At 33.0% G+C, this 15,852-nt stretch overlaps 1 protein-coding gene across 1 annotated transcript in view; it reads left to right on the top strand.

Moving 5' to 3' along the window:
* The window catches only part of RASA1 (RAS p21 protein activator 1), a 125,561-nt gene that overhangs the window by 83,652 nt on the left and 26,057 nt on the right, over nt 1–15,852 (top strand). Inside the window, exons 9-13 of the mRNA XM_049769090.1 lie at nt 464–542; nt 4,825–4,945; nt 6,458–6,614; nt 10,718–10,805; nt 14,231–14,308. Coding sequence (XP_049625047.1) covers nt 464–542; nt 4,825–4,945; nt 6,458–6,614; nt 10,718–10,805; nt 14,231–14,308 — 523 coding nt within the window. The remainder of the gene's footprint in view (nt 1–463; nt 543–4,824; nt 4,946–6,457; nt 6,615–10,717; nt 10,806–14,230; nt 14,309–15,852) is intronic.

The following is a 15,852-nucleotide window of genomic DNA, read 5'->3' on the forward strand; positions in this document are numbered from 1 at the left end:
GTTCTTAAAGGGGGGCGCTGTCATAACAAGCTCAGCCCCAGGTTTATGTCTCTGTATGTCTCTGGAGCTGACAGTTGCTGTGTCCTGCTTCTAACCCCGCTTTGAAAAGCTATGCATTGCAAAACGTGCTCATTGTAACCATTAATCCAGGCATCACCTCTGATTAAAAAAATCAGCTCAAATTATTTTAGATATTTTTGTTTTGCAGGTTGAAGTTTTTTTTTTTTAATAAAGATACTATTTACAGTCGCGTGGGGGGCACGAAAAATGTTTTCTTCTTCCTACGGGGGCATGACAAAATAATTGAGAAGCACTGTATTAATGTATGTGTAAATTATGTATTAGGTATTATACTTTGAAAATGTGAAAATAAATAATCCTTGCTTTAATGTTTGTGTGTATTTTAAAGATTTTCATGTTTATGAGACAGATATGTCACTTTTAGCAATTTTTATTTTAACAGCATTGGGGACATCATAGATCACTATCGCAAAGAACAAATTGTTGAAGGGTATTATCTTAAGGAACCTGTGCCAATGCAGGTTAGTGCTTTTCTTTTTGTTATAACTATCATTTATTTTAAATGCATTTAACATTCCTGTGTTATGTTTATGTACATGGTCATACAATAAAATTTAAATAAATTTAAAGCTGCCTGTTACTTTTTCAGAGAGAGAATCTCTAGTTTCTATTTATATTGGTTCTAGATAATTAGGAAGTCCTTGGTGGCTTTATGAGAATAGAACCAATGTTGGGGGTAGAAGCCAAGTTTCATTGCATCAAGCAATGAGTTTGTTGGAAACAAAGGTGGTGACAGCAAGAATAAATCTCAGCCAGGCTTATGTAAATGAGCTTGGTAAGTAAAAAAATTGTATGATAGCTACAAGAAGATGTAAGACCAAGAAAGATTTAAATGTCCTATTTGTGTTTAGTTTTATGGAAAGAGAGTTTTGAGCATCGTTTGCACTATTAAATAAAGCCAGTGTTAAAAAGAAGAGGTTATAGTGTTTGGCAAGATTTGGAAGGTAACTGAGACAAGTCAGAGAAAAGATTGACTTGCTCATGAGCTTGTTGGTAAATTGGCTTAGCTTTTATTTCTTTCTCACCATACTTACTGAACTGTATGTACTAAGGAAAGGAAGCAGAAGTCAGAAAAGTTACTACAAAAGTGACTAAGAAGATTTTGAGGTATTTTGTTTTACCAAGTACTTGTTTTACAACTAAAGTTGTACACTGGTGTGCAGTATCTCTATTGTCACTTTTTCTTAGTCCTAATGAGTTCATTTTAGATGCTTATACTTAATACTCTATCGACTGTAATAACCATTGTCATGCTTGCGATTAGAAAAGTCATCTTTAAAAAAATTCTAATTTCAGGGGCTGGAGTGATAGTACAGTGGATAGGGTATTTGCATTTTATGTGGTTGACCTAGGTTTGAATGATAGTGCAGCGATATGGCTGGCATTTGCCTTGCATGTGCCTGACCCAGGATGGACCTCGGTTTGATCCTCAGTGTCTCATATGGTCCCCTAAGCCAGGAGCAATTTCTGAGTGCATTGCCAGGAGTAACCCAGAGCGTCACCGGGTATGGGTCAAAAACCCAAGGGAAAAAAAAAGAATAAAACTTTCTGTGGTCGGGCCGGCGAGGTGGCGCTAGAGGTAAGGTATCTGCCTTACAAGCGCTAGCCAAGGAAAGGACCACGGTTCGATCCCCCGGTGTCCCATATGGTCCCCCCCAAGCCAGGGGCAATTTCTGAGCGCGTAGCCAGGAGTAACCCCTGAGCATCTAACGGGTGTGGCCAGAAAAACCAAAAAAAAAAAACTTTCTGTGGTCCTAGATATATAGGACAATGGGTAAGGCACTTTTTAGCCAATGAGGGTTTGATCTCTGGCATCCCATCAGGTCCTCTGAACACCTCCAGGAATGATTTCTAACCGTGAGTACCAGTGAGTTTGAGACTACTATATGTAGTCTCCTGAGCCTACCAAGTGTGATTCCTGAACACAGAGCCAGGAGTATCCCCTGAGCACCACTGGGTGTGGCCGCAAAAACAAAAACCAAACTAAAATAAAAGAATCTAAGAAGTTAATAAAAGGACAATAAAAGTGGTCTTCTATACTTTTTTTAAACATCTGATTTCTAACCACCTGCATCTTTGTCTTAGTCATTTTCTTTATAATTTAAATGTGTTTTGTTGTCTTTCATAGTTAATAATTTCAATTGCAAAATGTTTTACTGTGTATTTTAATGTACTTAGCCTGTTTTTAAAATGTATGGTATGCATTTATGCTGTAATACTTGTGTATAAAAAAGGTTTATAGGAACAAAAAAGTTCCCCCAATATAGTTTAAAAGTATAGAAACATGAAAGTTCTGGAATAGTGCTTGGTAAAAAAAGCATTAATAAAATTTTAGGTTAAAGGTGTATAGTATATTTTGCAAAAATGTTATGTTTTTTTTGAGTAAATAATTTCTTTAATAGTAAGAACATTTTAAATAAATTTACATATACACAAATTATCCTCAGAAATTTTCACTTTGAAGGGCAAGAGAGATACTATAGTAAATGAAGAATATGCCTTGCATGCCATCAACCCAGGTTCTAATTCTGACTTACATATGAACCCTGAATCCCTCTAGCACTACTACCTGAGCACAGAACAATTAGTAAGGCCTGAGCACAGTCAATTGGAACTCCCAACCTAAAGCAAAACAAAGAAATTGACATTGTATTGACATCACTAAGACCTTTAGATCACTTATGAAAAATTTGTAATATTTTACATAAGGAAGATAATAAATGTAAAAAAAAGTTTTTACTATAGAATATACAATGAGTATGTAAACTTACGTCAACCCTATCAGTTGTCTAAAATTACTGGTAGTGTAGTAAGTTTGGGTAAAATTCTTCATGAGGGCCTTATGTTCTAGTAACTAGCAAGAATAAAATGTAGGTACATATTAATTTAATGCATGATTTTGATTATATTTCAACATACTATTGTGTTAGAAACCCTTTCAAAATTAAGCATGGTCTGACATCACAGGCTATAGTATTTCAGACACACTCTCACATTTATTCTACTTTTTACTTATTCTTTTTTTTCTCTTTATTTTTTTATTTTTATTGTGGCCAAAGTGAATTACAAATCTTACACAGTGATATTTAAGGTACACTGTGACAATAAATGAGGGCCTTTTCACCAGCAGTGTGAAAATATGTAGTTGATTAATCCCACTATAGCATCAGACTCTGGGACAAAGGTTGCCAAAGTTTTTCCATTATGCTAGAAATCTGTCTCTATCACAACTACTAGATTTTCCCTTTGTAGTGTGAAGACAACCATAGTACATTACAAATGATAATGTAATTGTAAAGGATTTAATTCAGTGAAATTTAACTCTAAAATTATGACAGTAAACTAAATGATTTTTAGAATGATGAAAAACTTTTAATTTTAATGGTAGGAAAAAGGATTTGCAAAAATCTCTTACTAATTTAAGAAAACATTTATAAATCGATTACCTGGACCACCTAAAATCTGTAGCAAACAAATAATAATTATAGTAGATAAGCAGATTTACTGAAGAAAAAATACTGAAATTGAGGGAGGGAAGGGAGTATAGTAGGTAAGAGACTTATCTTACTTGCATCCAACCTGGCTTCATTGAAGCCTGATACCACAGATGATCTCATGCACACATCAGATTTAAGGCCCTGAACACTACGTAGTATAGCCCTACTCACCTGGACCATCCCCCAAAAGAAAATAAAAACAAACCTAAAATTGAATTTGGTAGATTCTGATGATAATATTGTAGGTTGATTATGAATTCTTTCGTAGTAGTCTTCTTGACACCACATTTCTTTTTGTTATTCTGAGAGATTAAGCTGGTTACGCTCAAAAACACACAGTTCCAAAACATTACAGTGTTACATATACTCTTGATATAAAACTATAGGATATATATAAGTAGAAATAGTTACAGTGCTCAATAATTTAATCAGTTTAGGGGCCGGAGAGATAGCATGAAGGAAAGGCATTTGCCTTGCATTCAAAAGTACGATGGTTCGAATCCCGGCATCTTATATGGTCCCCTGACCTGCCGGGGGCTATTTCTGAGCATAGAGCCAGAAGTAATTCCTGAGCACTGCCGGATGTGACCCAAAAACCAAAAAATAAAGAAAAAAATTAATCAGTTTAACTGAAAAATAAAGATCTAATAAAAATGTAGCATAGGTTATTGTACATGCTAGCTGGTAAGGTAATTCAAAACTAAGATAACTCTCTCAATTGAATTGAAAAAAGTAGTTTACTTGTGGAAGTGACCATAAGAAGGGTTATAAAATTGTGAAGCTGTAGAAGGATATGTCCTTTATTTGTGGATGGAATGTTTATGGATTATAACACAGGAAAACTAAGGAATAATTAGGCATATGCATCTTAGTTCGCCTCAGTTTAGTTTTCAACACTCACCTAATATTTTTTGCACAATTATAAGCACAAATTTGACTTATGTACGAATTGATTACTAGCTTGTATTGTGTTGTACAAATTTCCTATAAAACATGACAGAACATAAATATTATGTATTTTGTAATTAATAGTTCATATTCTTGATAAGCATAAATGAAAAGAAAACTTTAAAGAAAGAATTATTGTAGAAAGCAAATGACCTTAGTAAATGCATTAGATTAATTTAAATTTTAGTACAAAATGACTTTAATATTTAAAGAAAAATAGATTTTTCATAGTTTGATAAATTTTACTTCATTACTGTAAAGAATTCATTAAATAATAATATTGTTTTTAAAATTTCAGGATCAAGAACAAGTACTCAATGATGCTGTGGATGGTAAAGAAATCTATAATACAATTCGTCGTAAAACGAAAGATGCCTTTTATAAAAATATTGTTAAAAAGGGTTATCTACTAAAAAAGGGTAAGTGTTAAACTATAAAGAGAAGTATTTAGGATCAGATAAAGTACAAGTGGGTGAGGCAGTTCCCTGCCTTGCACATGGTTCACCCCACTTAGAACCTGGTCCTTGAACACTGCCAGAAATTGGTGATCCCTGAGTTCAGAGCCAGAAATAAGTAGGTACTAAGCATAATCAGACTGGTCCAACTCTCCAAATTAAATAATAAATATAGACAATTTAATTTCACTATTCTACCATAAACTTTTATAATAAAAGTATACTATTAGGCATCAGATTTATACTCAGATAATGTATTTAAATAAGTAGTTTTGATATGAGTTATTAGTAGCTTTACCATAGTTTAGAGCTTTTATCTTAGTAACTATATCCTAAATACTAAATATATAAAATCAACATTAAGGAGTAAACTTATTATTTTTCTAAGTATTTAAAAAAAAAATACAGGGCTGGAGCGATAGCACAGAGGTAGCGCGTTTGGCTTGCACACTGCTGACCCTGGATGGACTTGGTTTCTGCCCCTTGTATCCCATATGGTCTTCTGAGCCTGCCAGGAGAGATTTCTGAGCACAGAGCCAGGAGTAACCCCCGACTACCCCCGATGTGGCCACAAAACAAAACACTACATTCTGACATTGATTCCAGTCAAATTATTTGATTCTTTATCTTGTAAATTACCTCTTATTTTACCTCTTTATTTTTTTTTTAAAAAGAAAAATTTCATATGGTTGGAAATTACGATAGTTTGATTATGATTGAAAAAGAATTGGGGCCGGGCGGTGGCGTTGGAGGTAAGGTGCCTGACTTGCCTGTGCTAGCCTAGGACGGACCGCGGTTCGATCCCCCGGTGTCCCATATGGTCCCCCAAGAAGCCAGGAGCAACTTCTGAGCGCATAGCCAGGAGTAATCCCTGAGCGTCACAGGGTGTGGCCCAAAAACCAAAAAAAAAAGAAAAAAAAAAGAAAAAGAATTGCATCTAAATTTTAGAGGTCTGAGCACCATATACGCTCCAAAAATATAGCATACATTCTGTCTTTTATGATTTAGTAAAATAAACTGCAGAGCCCAGAGATAGGGTGACAGTTTAGGGCTCATGTCCAGCATGTACCTAAATTGGATTTGAGCCTTGGCACCACGTGACCATCTAATCTAGGCATGTTGGATATGGTTCTGGAGGCCTCCTGAGCATGACCAGATGGTCCGATAATCCATAGCAGAACAGGGCCTGAGCTGCCCTGAAATCCTCAGGTCTTTGCATTGGTCCTGGACCTGGTTGATTAGTGCTGGGTTCTGAGCACCACTTGGGAGACTCCCCCTATAAGCCACGCATCTATATTAAAAAGTCTTTTCCCCTAAAGATAAATTAGAGATACTTTCTCAGGAGGAAGTACTTTGAGATCTTGAATAAAAAATTAAATATGTTTAATTTTATTTTCATAAAATAAGCTTTAATGCTAAATGATAATAGAACTTCAGATTATTTTCATAAAGATAACATTTTTCTTTTTTAAACAGGCAAAGGAAAACGGTGGAAAAATTTATATTTTATCTTAGAGGGCAGTGATGCTCAACTTATTTATTTTGAAAGTGAAAAACGAGCTACAAAACCAAAAGGATTAATAGATCTCAGTGTATGTTCTGTCTATGTTGTTCATGATAGTCTTTTTGGCAGGTAAGAAATTGATTTTCTATTTCTTTATGGAATTGTAGGTTAATATAAAGTACAGAAAATCAGATTTGAAATCATCTAAATATGTCAATTTTTTTGTGTTTTTGTTTGGGGGGGCCACATAGTGATGCTCAGGGGTTACTCCTGGCTATACGCTCAGAAATCGCTCCTGGCTCTGGGGGACCATATGGGATGTCAGGGATCGAACAGAGGTCTGTCCTGGATCAGCCACCTGTAAGGCCAACACCCTACCACTGCGCTATTGCTTTGGCCCCTAAATATGCCACATTTTTAAGACTGTTTATCTTCCTTATGATTTTTAACCATTTTTTTGTTTATTTTTGTTTTTGTTTTTCGGCCAACCCCGACTCCTGGCTGTGCACTCAGAAACAACTTCTGGCTTGGGGGACCATATGGGACGCTGGAGGATAGAACCACTGTCCATCTTAGGGTAGTGCCTTACTGCTTGTGCCACTGCTCTGGCCCCTAATTTGAAACCTTTTTTTTTTTGGTTTTTGGGTTACACCCAGCAGTGCTCAGGGGGTACATAGAGCCAGGAGGCTCTATGCTCAGAAATCGCTCCTTTCAGGCTCAGTGTACCATATGAGATGCCAGAATTTGAACCACAGTCCTGCATGCAAGGCAAATGCCTTGTCTCCATGCTATCTCTTTGGCTCCTTTGAGACCTTTTTAACCTTTGTAAGGAAGTCTATTCCATGCCTCATATGGAAATCTTAGAAATGAGAGCCTTTGTGATAAAATATTTATCTTCATATTTCTTTCTTGCTCAATCACTAGTATCTTGAGACAGTGACTAGTTTTTGGTCACATTTTCCAGTAACCCACATTGTGTCTATATTATATTGTTGTGTTATTTTCTTGGCAGGCATGTTCTCAATAAATTGACATTAAGACACACTTTCAGTAGGAATGTGAATATTTCATATTTTACATTCATAACGTTTTAGAAATGTTAGTCTAAAGAAGCCAAAGCCAAATCCTGAATTCATAAATCTAGCTTTTTATTATTTCTAGCTTTTTACTTACCAAGTAGGCCTTTTTCAACCTTTAATTTCCCATGTTTCTTGTAATTAATTTCAGTTAGACTTAACACCTTTATTACTTATCAGATACAAAGCATTTGAAATACCTAATTTTAACAACTTTTAATATGGCTTGGATAATATTTCTATTAGACAAATCTAATTTTATCTTATTTAATTTGAAAACTTTGAGAAATAACTGTAGAGCTTACAGCCAGCCTTTCAATTTCATTACCTGTTTATGAGGTTGGTATTATTTACCCCCTTTGTCTTCCCTTTCTTATTGTTTTATGACTAGGAATCACTTTAAAATTTTGGTTTTTGCACACGTTTTTGTTGTAGCGCCACCAGAAGTTGCACTTAGATGCACATACACAATTGTGTGCTGGATATTGCACTCTATATTACTTTACCATTTTGTTTGGAATTTTTATTTATTTATTTATTTATTTATTTATTTATTTATTTATTTATTTATTTATTTATTTAGGTTTTGGGGCCACACCCAGGGACACTCAGGGGTTATTCCTGACTCTGTGCTCAGAAATCACTCCTGGCAGGCAAGGGGGACCATATGGGATGCCAGGATTTGAACCACCATTAGTCCTGGGCCAGCGCTTGCAAGGCAAATGCGCTACCGCTGTGCTGTCTCTCTGTTTGGAAATTTCTAACTGTACAGCTCCCACCCCCCCATCCCCCACATCCAGCATTCAGAAAAATGAAAACAAGACTGTTGGGTTATATTTGGAAATACTTTCTGTAATGCATTAGAAAATTCAAATATATGCATTTTTATTATACATGGATGAATCTACAGACATTAGAGAAATACTTTGAGGTAGATTATTGGTTATTCAAAGAAGTACCCAAAGGAATTAGAGATAAAGCATTCAATAGTCAATGAATCTTTTTAAATAAAGAAGACAATATTGAATTAAATGGAGATTATTTAAATTTGATTGTTGGTCATGCTTTATAAGAAACATTGGAAGATTTTTATTAGTTATTTAAGAATGTAAGCAGTGTAGTGTTACTCATGAGTAGAAGTTTGAAGCTGAATTATGTATTAGGTTTAAGGTAATTTTATAAAAATTTCTCTTAGATAAGCCATAGTACAGCAGGTAGCATGGTGCCTTTCACACAGTTGACCTAGGTTCCATCCCAACATGCATTATGTTCTCCTGAGCATTTCCAGGAGTAATTCCTGAGTGCATAGCAAAGAGAAACCCCTGAGCACCAGTGCATGTTGCCTCTCCCCCCCAAAAAACCCCACAAAACAATCTAATAATTTAAACTACTTTAACTGATCTCATTTTTGTGGGAGGAAATAGTATTAAGATATCACTTATTAGCACCTAGATATCTACATTGTCCAAAAGAAGAGTTCTGCTAAAGTTATACATGATCTTCGCAAGAAAAAAGTCGCAATGATTCTCACTTTTTATATTTATTGGAAAAATGGCTGAATTAAATTTCCTCAAAGTTACAACCTTCAAAACACAAAATAGGTTAATGTATTCTTTCAGTTTGTGTATTTAAGGTAGAAATTAAACCTTGAGAAAACCAAGGCTACATTATTTGTTAGTAATATTGGTTATAATTTAATTTCTGTCTTAAAGAATTAAGAATAATGAAGAGATCTAAATTAAGGAAAAATTTTTACCATTTTTTGGATGTGCCTTTTTTTTTTTGCATGTGCAATTGAATCAAAATTTTTTTTGTACTGTCAAAAGGAAAGGTGACATACTTATCAATTTAAAGAAAAGAGATGTTAGAATTGAAGATTAGATTTAAAAGACAATTTTAAAGAAACTTTTTTTCTTTTTTTGACCACATCTGATAATAGTTAAGGGCTTACTCCTTGATCTACACTCAAAGATCATGCCTGGCTGCTACAACAGGTGCAAAGGATCAAACCTGGGTCAGCAATGTGCAAGGCAAACACCTTACTAGGGGTACTATCATTCTCACCCTGAAGAGGCCATTATTTTTATCTGTCATATTCTATCTAGGAGTTTCTGCAACAGTTTTAAAAATCTATATTGACCATTTGAAACAGGTATTGCAGTCCTTTGAACTATCCTTGGCTCTTTTTCCATATAAAAGATTGAAGAGATTCTTTTTATATTCAGCTTGTACTTCAATGAGTATTTTGCTGTAGTTTCTAACACTAAATATTGGTTAAGGAAAGAAATAAATGAGCATTTATTGACAAAAATATACCTATTCTTAAAATTCTAAAAACATTTTGAAGTACAGTTGAGAAGCACATCTCTAAATATATATATATATGTGTATATATATGTATATGTATATATATATAAAAGCTACAACCTAATACTGTGTTTCTCAAATGAATAAGAATATAGTGCAAACTAAAGTAATATATATTTATGAGGTATACCTAATGTGCTTGTCAATTGAATTAGAATATAGCACAAACTATGAAAGACTGGAATAGTTATTTACTGTTTGATCATTACATTTCAGGAATATATTTATAAATAGGTGTTGCATTTATAATATGAGGAACAATATTTGTTCAGTTGTGAAAAATTTGGAAAAATTAGCAGTGATTCTGGGATTCTTCTTTCAGCCTTATCCACTGAATAAAGCTGTTATCTCCTTTAAAAAATTAAGTACAAAGAAATTAAGATCACAGATATAAGGAATAAGAATATTTTTGATATAAAAATTACATAGCTTTTCTTTTTTAGTACATATAAATATTTATGTCATTATAAAGAAATGAATCTCATTTTATTTTAAAGTTGTTGGCCTTGCTGTGTCTATTCTAGCATTTTGTGCTTTAGCTTTTTTGAATTCCTTTTTTATTTCTGCCATCTTTTAAAATTAATGTACATGATACTTTGAAAAGTTTACAATGATAAAGTGTCCGTAATGTATATAAAAAGGTTTTTCTGAGGTCTGCAACTAAGTATTATTTTGTAATGATCTGGTACAGTTAAACATTTTTCTAAATTGAGAATTTTGTGTATATGTTGTAAATATTTCAGTATTGTTTAATTTTCCTATTAACTTGTATTTGCTTGTATTTTAAAGGCCAAACTGTTTTCAGATAGTAGTTCAGCACTTTAGTGAAGAACATTACATCTTTTACTTTGCAGGAGAAACTCCCGAACAAGCAGAGGTAAATTATGTGAAACTATTGTAAGCCTTTAAAATGTCCACATATTTTTTCTAACTAGGATAGACAACCATTTAACCTGAGGTAAAATGATTAAAAAGGTCATTTTTTTTATTTTAAGAAATAAAACTTTCGTAAATGAATATATTTTTCATTTTTGGTTTTTGGGCCAACTCAGCAGCACTCGGGTTACTCCTGGCTCTGCGCTCAGAAGTTACTGCTGGCAGGCTTGGAGGACCATATGGGATGCTGGGATCGAACCCAGGTTGGTCGCATGCAAAGGCAAATACCCTACTCACGGTGCTATCACTTCAGCCCCCCATAAATGAATTTATTAAAGAATAAAACTTTTATAAATGAAAATTTTAAAGAAATATATAAAAGTAGTTATTAGGAATGAAAACCTTATTTTAAATTTACTTTTAAATATTCTAATATTGCATCTAACTGAGAAAGCTCTGAGAAGAGAGTACACATAATTCTTAGTATAATTGAAAGATGAATGATTTTAATGAATCACTGAAAAATAATTCGGGAAGTATTTTTTTCATTAATCTAGACCGGGGTCCTCAAACTTTTTAAACAGGGGGCCAGTTCACTGTCCTTCAGACTGTTGGAGGGCCAGATGATAGTAAAAACAAAAATTATGAACAAATTTCTATGCACACTGCATATATCTTATTTAGAAGTGAAGAAACAAAATGGGAATAAATACAATATGTGGCCCGCGGGCAGTAGTTTGAAGACCCCTGATCTAGACCCTGTGCTTTAAGCACTGTATGCAGTATTCTTAGTGTTTATAAAATCTCCCTTAGTAAATATTTTTAGTATACCAGTTATAATAATTTTGGGGTGGGTTAGTGTTAAATTAAAAAAATGTGACCATATTTCTGCTGGTATTCCTTGGAAGGAACTTAAAGATGTTGTGAGATATCAAAGAAAGTGACTTTGTTGGAAAATTATTTTCCAGCCGTCGACAAAAACAGATACACGTAAAAACTTTGATCACAATATGGACTTGTGACTTATAAAGAAAATATCTTGGACTGTAGGATAAACTTGAGCTTAGAGCCATTATGATTTTTCATACAAATAACAGGTTTTGAGGCTTTGTAGAAACCTCAATTAAAAAACTGATTAAATAACTTACATAAAAGTTATAAAAGTGCTTTTGTGGGTCTGGATCTCTTAGTTTTAGATAAAGAGATAAGATTTCAAGATTTTTTAATTTTTATTTTGTTTTTGGGTCACACCCAGCAGTGCTCAGGGGTCACTTCTGACTCTACGCTCAGAAATCTCTCCTGGCAGGCTTGGAGTACCAAATAGGATGCCGGGATCTGAACCACAGTCCTTCTGCATGCAAGACAAATGCCCTACCTCCATGCTCTCTCTCTGGCCCCAAGACTTTAAGATACTTTGATAACAGAATATTTTTGTTAAAAACTGAATTAGTAAGGAAGTATAACTTAAAATCCTATTTTCTGATTGTTACATCATATTCCCTCTTTATCTGGATGACATCTCAGTATATTTGTAATCTTAGCTATAAAAATAGGACATTTATAAGTGTTTGACTACACTTATAAACATTCTTTTCATGTTCTGTATTTTCATCTATCCACTTAAAGTACATAAAATACTACTGCTATTTCTAGTTTTCATTATATTGTCTGTAGGGTCTCTGGTTACTCATTTTTTAATGCAATTTATAATAGTCTATATAACATATAATATGATATTCTGTATGGTAATTGATTAAAATATTCTCTGAACATTGACAGAAATCAGATTTATTGAACTAGCTAAGAAAGCAATAGATATAACTTAACATTGCAATAGTATAAAGCTTTCTAGAAACAAAATGAAATATTTCAATTCATTTAGAAATAAACTTGATATTGTTCTTTCTGTTGATTTGGGTTATTAGATACGTTAAGCATTTAAAAAATTTGTTTGTTGGCTTGCTTGTTTTTTTTTTTTTTTAAATATACCACAGTTCCTTTATCCAATTTTTTACCAATGAGTACAACACTTGTTTCATATTTTAGCTGCTGGAAACAATGCTACAAATACCATTGCAATAGATATTAATGGGTGAAAAAACATTTTGTATTAATTTTTTAATATTATTTGGATAGACTGCAGGCTCACAGGGTGGCTCTCTCTTTACATTATTTTTTACTATTTTATTTAAGTACTGTGGTTACAAAACTGCTCATGATTGAGTTTCAGGCATACATTGTACACCACTCTTCACAAGTGCACATTTCCCACCACTAATATCTCCAGTTTCCCTCCCACTATTTCCCCTGATGTCCTATAAGACAGATATTTTACTTCTCTTTTTCAATCTCTCTCTTTTTTTTTTTGAGAAAGTTAGGAATATTTTATTACAAGAAATAAAAATTTTAATAAAATACATGATTGGCCTAATATATTTCTTTTTTTTCTTTTATAATTATCTTTATTTAAACACCGTGATTACAAACATGATTATAGTTGTATGATTACAGTCATGTAAAGAACATCCCCCTTCACCAGTGCAACATTCTAACCACCAATTTCCCAGATCTCCCTCCTCCCCACCCCCCCACACCTGTACTCAAGACAGGCTTTCTACTTCCCTCATTCATTCACATTGTTATGATAGTTTTCAGTGTAGTCATCTCTCCAACTGCACTCATCACTCTATGTGATGAGCTTCATGTCATGAGCTGCATCTACCAGCCCTCATCTCTCTTGGGCCACATCTAACAGTGCTCAGGAGTTAATCTTATTTTTGTACTTGGGTATCACTCCTGGTGGTGCTCAGAGGACCGTTTGGTATGCCTGGGATCAAAGGTTGTCTGTGTGCAAGGCAAGCATCCTACTCACTGTATCCCAGTTTAAAATTTCTTACTTAGAATTGTTTTTTTTTTTTTTTCAAGTTTTTAACACTTTAATTTGTCTGCCCTATTTACAATTGTTTTAAAGCCAAATGTTGTATTTGGAAGACTTAACAAATAATCCAATTCTATTTATACCATTCTATATGCTATGGTTTAAGGTAAAAAATTAGATTCATGGTTTTCAAGTAAATCATCACATCATGAATTGTAAAATCAGAATTGTGTGTAAAGTCATCACATTATTGTTTTATCAGATCAGCCTTCCTAAATTGTATCAAATTTTAATTACGATATTTGTGACTCTGCCTTTGATATCTCTACTTGAATACTTAGATATACTTAAGTTTTTGTTATGGCTAAAATTGCCACTCTTGGTGCATATTAGTTAAAACATATTAAGAGTATAAAAATAATGGTCCAGAAAAAAATATTAAATTTGAAAAAATTAATAATTGGAAGTTAAATAAACTGCCATAGAGTATATTTCTTTGTACTTTTACATTTACATATAAACATATATTTACATTTGTCTTTTGGTAGGACTGGATGAAAGGTCTTCAGGCATTTTGCAATTTACGGAAAAGTAGCCCAGGAACATCTAATAAACGCTTGCGTCAGGTGAAACTTTATTAATTTTGTCACTTTTTATTCTTATTTCCATGTAAATCATATACGCAGCATTTCATACAGTTAATAATTCTTAAGAGGTAATCTTTTTAGGCATTTTAAGCCATACTTTTTTTTTCAGTGTCAGAAAAAAAAGTTTATTCTACATAAAATATAATGTTCTTTTATGTCCTTGATGAATACTTACTTAGGCCATTTAGCATATACCAAGTATTTTCCTCTCTTTATATAAAATAATAACAGCAAATGTACAAGAATATTGTTAGTTGCTTTTATTATTTTGTCTTCAAGAAATCTTTATGGTTTATTTCAGAGTAGAAGGGATAAAAATAATTGTTTTAATAATAAATTTTGAGAACTGACCCAATAAAATTGTGAATTTTTTTTTTACTTACTTTTGAAATGCATTACATAAACTCTTAGGTACCATACTGAAGCTACATTTCTTACGTGTTCATTTTAAGGAGATATAAGCTAAGATTTTTCCTTTTTGGGTTTATAAACTAAACTTCATATCCTCTTTGTCTTTGCTTTTTTTATAGTTATAATAGTAATACCCTAATAATTGAGAACTTTTAAATAATTTTGATGTTTTTTTTTTCAGGTTTGAGAAAAGTTGAGTGCAGTATTTATTAATCAAGTAGTTATGTGTAGGAATTTCTCATATGGTTGTGGAGGAAATAATATTCCCTGTGACCCATTTTCCTAAGAACACTTAATAATGTAGTTAACTATATATCAATTCCTATACAGTATTAGGCCATTTAAGCCTTTTGTAAGTTCTGAAAAATCAGTTTAATTATTTGTAGATATGTCTTGATCGTGAAATTGTCATTTGTAAATCTACTGTGCTCTCCATTACCTGGGCCTTGTGTTGTATAAGGTGTTCTAGTTAACATACATTATTTCTTTGCAGTGGAGGACTTATCCTAATTATAAGCCTGAGGAGTTAAGACTTAAGGGGTCTTGGATAAGTTTTTAAGCAGTGAAAGGGTGTAAGGATTTCATCTTTGAAAGTAGATGGTTTAAGCATTGGACTGAAAGCCAGTAAAGATAGCCTTTTTTTTTTTTTTTGAATCTGCAATCTTTTCTGTAAAGTGAGGATTGTTTTAAAAATAGTTCATAGCTATAGAAAATAAAATCTTCTAGATGAGCTTAATGTGGCAAATGAAGTTTTGATTTGTATTGTGACTGTTACTTTGAAAGAATCCTTAGCTACCTTTCCTCTAAATTAACTGTTTTGTGACAGAAAAGATTACTTCATTATTCAGCAAAAATGTGAGCTATTTTTCAAAACTAATATTTCAAAAATTAATATTTAATTAACATTAAATATTAATATCTCACAAATTAATCAGTATTTTTAAATAGGGAGACTTGTTTTAAATTTTATATTAAAAAATGTGGCAAACTGTTGCAGCAAAGCCCAGCAGTGCTCAGGGCTTTGTACTTGCTTTGTGCTCAGAAATCACTCCTGTTGATTGTTGGGACTATATTTTAAACACTATATAAATAATGTTTGGAATTGAACCAGG

The sequence above is a fragment of the Suncus etruscus genome, chromosome 2, assembly GCF_024139225.1.
Source record: "Suncus etruscus isolate mSunEtr1 chromosome 2, mSunEtr1.pri.cur, whole genome shotgun sequence".
In the NCBI taxonomy this organism is placed as follows: Eukaryota; Metazoa; Chordata; class Mammalia; order Eulipotyphla; family Soricidae; genus Suncus; species Suncus etruscus.